This window comes from Bison bison, unplaced genomic scaffold (assembly GCF_000754665.1).
Source record: "Bison bison bison isolate TAMUID 2011002044 unplaced genomic scaffold, Bison_UMD1.0 scf7180017864184, whole genome shotgun sequence".
In the NCBI taxonomy this organism is placed as follows: domain Eukaryota; kingdom Metazoa; phylum Chordata; class Mammalia; order Artiodactyla; family Bovidae; genus Bison; species Bison bison.
In genome coordinates this window covers 3,560,360-3,565,981 of record NW_011494756.1, presented here as the reverse complement: position 1 = coordinate 3,565,981, position 5,622 = coordinate 3,560,360, and the positions used below count along the sequence as shown (strand labels likewise).

Sequence of the window (5,622 nt, the reverse complement as noted above, 5' to 3'; positions counted from 1 at the left end):
CAAGAGGCTTTTTAGTTCCTCTTCACTTTGTGCCGTAAGGGTGGTGTCATCTGCATATCTGAGGTTATTCATATTTCTCCTGGCAGTCTTGATTCCAGCTTGTGCTTCTTCCAGCCCAGCATTTCTCATGATGTACTCTACATATAAGCTAAATAAGCAGGGTGACAGTATACAGCCTTGACGTACTCCTTTTCCTATTTGGAACCAGTCTGTTTTTCCATGTCCAGTTCTAACTGTTGCTTCCTGACCTGCATATAGGTTTCTCAAGAGGCAGGTCAGGTGCTCTGGTATTCCCATCTCTTTCAGAATTTCCCACAGTTTATTGTGATCCACACAGTCAAAGGCTTTGGCATAGTCAATAAAGCAGAAATAGCTTTTTTTCTGGAACTCTCTTGCTTTTTCGATGATGCAGTGGATGTTGGCAATTTGATCTCTGGTTCCTCTGCCTTTTCTAAAACCATCTTGAACATCTGGAAGTTCACGGTCCAAATTCCATATATATGTGTTAATATACTGTATTGGTGTTTTTCTTTTTGGCTCACTTCACTCTGTATAATAGGCTCCAGTTTCATCCACCTCATTAGAACTGATTCAAATGCATTCTTTTTAATGGTGAGTAATACTCCATTGTGTATATGTACCACAGCTTTCTTGTCCATTCATCTGCTGATGGACATCTAGGTTGCTTTCATGTCCTGGCTATTGTAAACAGTGCTGCGATGAACATTGGGGTAGTCTACACAGTTTTAACATATTTTCTAATAGCTCTTAACACTCTGTTGCTACCCTAAGTTATTAGTTATTCTCCCACTTTTGGACATATATGCTGATTCCCAATTTTACTGTAATAGATAATGCTATGACTATCAGTTCTTTCTATGTATAAATGCTTGTAACCACTTCTTATATCCTTAGGTGAAAAGCCTAGCCAAAACATTTTGAAATTCAGGAATATGAGTGATATTTTAGTCCTTGAGATACTCTCCCAAATTACTTTTCAGAAAAGTTAAAGCGTTTTATATTCCTATAAGAACTGTATACCAATACCTTTGTTTACTGCATTCTGGCTAGTCATTTTAATTTTTTAAAAAATAAAAACCCACTGATAGTTATTTGGTATTTGTAGAATCCCTCTGAGTGTGTTTGAGTGCGATTTGGTTTCAAGACTCCTGAGAATTCTTCCAGCTGCTGGTGCTCAAGTTTTTTCTGGGGTGAAACGTCTGGTTCGGTGTAAGACGGCCCCTTTTACGTGAGCTCTGATGTGGGCACCCAGCATGGCTTCAGGCAGCCCAGAGTGTTCTCCGTTAGATCCGGGTTGCCTGAAGTTCCACAGATGCCTGTGCCTTTAGAGATGCATTGAGATTGGATCTGCATGTCTCCCAGTGTGTCTTCACATAGAGAGATGAAGGGTGGGAGCCGCTGAGACAGATGGCAGAAAGTGGTGATCAGTGAATGAGCGTGCATTAACCTACTATTTCAGTTCAGTTCAGTTCAGTTCAGTCGCTCAGTCGTGTCCGACTCTTTGCGACCCCATGAATCCCAGCACGCCAGGCCTCCCTGTCCATCACCAACTCCCGGAGTTCACCCAGACTCGCGTCCATCGAGTCGGTGATGCCATCCAGCCATCTCATCCTCTGTTGTCCCCTTCTCCTCCTGCCCCCAATCCCTCCCAGCATCAGAGTCTTTTCCAATGAGTCAGCTCCTCGCATGAGGTGACTAATGTCTCTGAGGCCACTTCATGACTTAACTTGACCTAGGGAAGGTGAGGGACATTGTAGTGCTAAGTTTATAATCAGTGACTCTGTGGAATCTTTGAATGCGTTTTAAAGACTGTGTGTTTTATATGTTTTCTGTTACTTTCTGAATTTGTTTCATTTCCTCTGAATAACCACATAACTCAAAGAAATTCAAATGTAAATGCTTGTTAGTTTGGACATATTGAAATCCCAGTTTACTGTTACATCCTTTTCCAGCTGAGAGACTCACAGCGTATTCCTGGTATGTCATGTCTCCATGCAAACCTTCTCCCTCTTGAGGCAGTGCTGTGACTTGCTGGTAGAAACAGGCGTGCATGGGTTTGATAGCTTGCTAGAAATGGGTTTGATTCTGATTCACTCTCAGTCTCAATGTTCTCATCAGATAATATCTTCCTAATAAGAGTTGTTGTCAGGATTAAATGAGGTAACATTCATAAAAATGGCAAGCCAGAGCATGGCACAGAGCTCTGCTATTCAGTAAATGTTAACAGAGAAATCTAGTGATTAAAAAAATACCAGTTTATAGTTTTCTTATTTTGTATTACATGTATTCACATAATAAAAAGGTAATACTAGACCCATTTTAAAAAAAATCTAGTGAGTAGATTTTGGGGAAAGAGCCCTTTGGAATTATAGAATATTATTGGGAAAAAAAATTTTTTAAATTATGATTTGTGTGCAGATTTAGTAACATCTTGCCAAGTTGAGGCCTTGCCAGGTCTGGTGTAATGAATAAAGGGTCTCAAATTTAATTAAAATGCTAGGTCCTGCCAAAATTTTTAAACAAGACTTTATTCTTTTGAGTTAGCCAAAAAGTTTGTGTGGGTTTTTCTGTAGCATCCCGTGTGTGTGTTTATAGTGTCAGCAATTCTGAAATCTATGCTAGTGTTAAGGTAGTTAGCTTAGCTGTATTCCAGAATTTTATGAATCTAAATTGTTATGGTGTATTGTATTTGAAAGAAATGAGAATATTTCATAAGTTTTATATAAAAATATAATTACCGTGAAGAGTTTCTTTTTCTTAAAGTCTATCTCTTACGTGTATGCTTACAGGTAAAAAATTTTAGCTCTGAAATAACTCCAAACTGATAGATATTAACTAGACTTACTGTGGTGATCGTTTTGCAGTATACACAATGAATCATCGTGTTGTATGCCTAAAACTAGTACAACATTATATGTTAACTATATCTCAATTAAATGAAACCTAATTCATATGATGTTGTTTTGGCAGCAATCTCTCTTCAGGAATAGTTTTCTTACCTATGTTATTTTGTGTCCTTCATTTTCACAGGAGCTGACAAGTGCTTTGGTGCATATAAAACTACATCTTTTTATTCAGATCTTTACACTTGCATTCTTCCCAGCAGCAGTATGGCTTTTTCTTCAGCTTTTATCAATCACACCCATCAATGAATGGCTTTTAAAAGGGTATGTTTAAATATTTTGAAGGGTCCACTTTTAATGGGGCATCTTTAGTGACGTTATCATTTCTGTGGCAACTGTATATGAGAGGGCTTATGTGTGATATAAGGAAATAAAAATACTTTTAACATTATTATTATTCCTAAAAATGATAGTGTTTCATCAAGGAAGTTCATTATTTTAGTTATTTTATAACAGAAGCTTAAAAGATGCACTCTTACTTAACCTTATGGTTCCAGGAGAGACAGTTTTCTGTTGGGAGAAAAATGGAAGACACTAGAGGATGTAAGATCTGTGTTTGTGTGTGTAATATAGGCTGTAAGTTGGGTGCTTTAACTTTTGCATTCTATATCTTACTAAATACTATGTGTTTTTAAAAATATATAGGAAATAAAAAATATATAGAGAGGACAAACATTTACTTTTTCACTTGCTCTGTTTTATGTTTGATAGGATAATTGAATTACCAATACATTTTTGTTAAGATCTTTTTTCCCATTAAAAATGTTGCCATGTTTGTGAAAAGGATTAAATGACTTAAAAATTATTTGAAGTGGTTTAAAACTAGCCACATTTTAGCATCATGGTATAACAGCTTAAATACTGAACTCCAGGCCTAAGAGTTGCATTTTAATCTAGTCTGAAACCTAGACTAGGTTTAAACTAGTCTGAAAACTCAATTTCCCTGTTTTGTAGTTATGGTGGTGGTTTAGTCTCTAAGTCGTGTCCAACTCTTGCGATGGACTGTAGCCCACCAAGCTCCTCTGTCCATGGGATTTTCCAGGCAAGAGTATTAGAGTGGTTTGCCACTTACTTCTCCAGGGAGTCTTCCCAACCCAGGGAACTGAACCCAGGTCTCCTGCACTGCAGGGAAATTCTTTACCAACTGAGCTACCAGGGAAGATGTTTTATAATTATAAAATGAAGATAATCATATTTTTATTGCCTGCTTATTAATGATTTTGGGGACATCAATTGAGATCAGTTATTCATTCATTTATTTGCTATTTATTTAGCTCCTATTATATGCTAGGAATTATAGGTTTTGGACAAACAACAGTGAACAAAATTGGCAAGTGCCAGTTAGTTTTGCATGTCAAGGACACTCTGGGTGTGATTGTCAGTAAACAAGTAAATCTGTGATCAAGATAGAGACAAATGATGTGAAGTAAAACTGTGTGATATGGTTGAAAATGGTTGAGAGGATAGACTGGTGATTAATTTACACTGCAGAGTTCTAGGGGTAGAATGTTCTAGGCAAAGAAATTAGAATGTGTAAGGGCCGGAACAAGCCTGGTATGTTCTAGAGTCAGCAAAGTGACAATGATGACCAAAGCCTAATGATGTAGAGGATGAGTAATATGACTTAGGGTTGGAAAGGTGGATAGGACCCTTCCCATAGAGCTTTGCAGGCTATGGAAAAACATTCAGTTTTAATTTTGTGAAGCTACTTGGAGGGATTTAAATAAGAGAGTGATGTGGTTCTGATTTGTACTGCAAATGATTCTTCTAGTTCCAGTATGGAGAACAGATAGTAGAAGGGCCTGAGAGAAAGCTTGGGGATCAGCTCGGAGGTTAGTGTGGTGAGGTAGCAGTGCAGTAGAAAGAAATGGATGTATGGAGATTATGTTTTAAAATTAGAGCTCTCAGAACCCATGGGTGGATAGGGTGTAGAGAGATAAGGAAAGGGAGGAGTCAAAGATGACATCTAGATTTGGGGTATGAGCTACTGGGTGATGGGTGGCATCATTTACTTAGCTGGGGGAGAAAGGTTAGGACAAGAGGGGGAATCAAGGGTGCTGTTTTAATTGAATTTGAGAGAATGATGTAAAATTTCACCAGAAATTATAAAATGCTACATAAATATGATGACATCATTTTAGAGCAACAATGTATGATGTGTATTAAGAACCAGTATTTGGGACTTCGTTGGTGGTCTGGTGGTTAAGATTCTGCACTTTCAGTGCAGGGGGCATGAATTTGATCCCCAGATGGGGAACTAAGATATCCCATGTGCTGCACAGTATGGCCAAAAAACCCCCAAACGAGCCCAGTATTTACTGAGTATCTGCCCTTCATAGAACACTCAAGAAATTGGAAAAGACTAACATTTTCCTTGTATTCAGGGAACTTTCTAGTTTAGTTGGATATGTAGGACATATGCAACAGCAGAAGGACATATGGGGCTTCCCAGGTGATCCCGGTGATAAGGAACCCACCTGCCAATGCAGGAAATTTAAAAAATGTGGGTTCAGTCCCTGGGTGGGGAAGATCCCCTGGAGCAGGGCATGGCAACCCACTCGAGTATTCTTGCCTGGAGAATCCCATGGACAGAGGAGCCTGGTGGGCTTACTGTCGATGGAGTCACAAAGATTTGGATACAACTGAAGAGACTTAACATGTATGCATGTAGGATATATATATATATATATATATATAT

At 38.3% G+C, this 5,622-nt stretch overlaps 1 protein-coding gene across 5 annotated transcripts in view; it reads left to right on the top strand.

Annotated features, from left to right (window-relative positions):
- Positions 1–5,622, top strand: part of SLC10A7 (solute carrier family 10, member 7) — a 323,647-nt gene that overhangs the window by 15,296 nt on the left and 302,729 nt on the right. For 4 of the 5 annotated variants that reach the window (XM_010843684.1, XM_010843683.1, XM_010843682.1 and 1 more), the window contains exon 3: positions 3,052–3,188. The exons of the other annotated variant lie outside the window; for it this stretch is intronic. In XM_010843684.1, the coding sequence (XP_010841986.1) occupies positions 3,052–3,188 (137 nt within the window). The remainder of the gene's footprint in view (positions 1–3,051; positions 3,189–5,622) is intronic. 5 annotated transcript variants of the gene reach the window in all.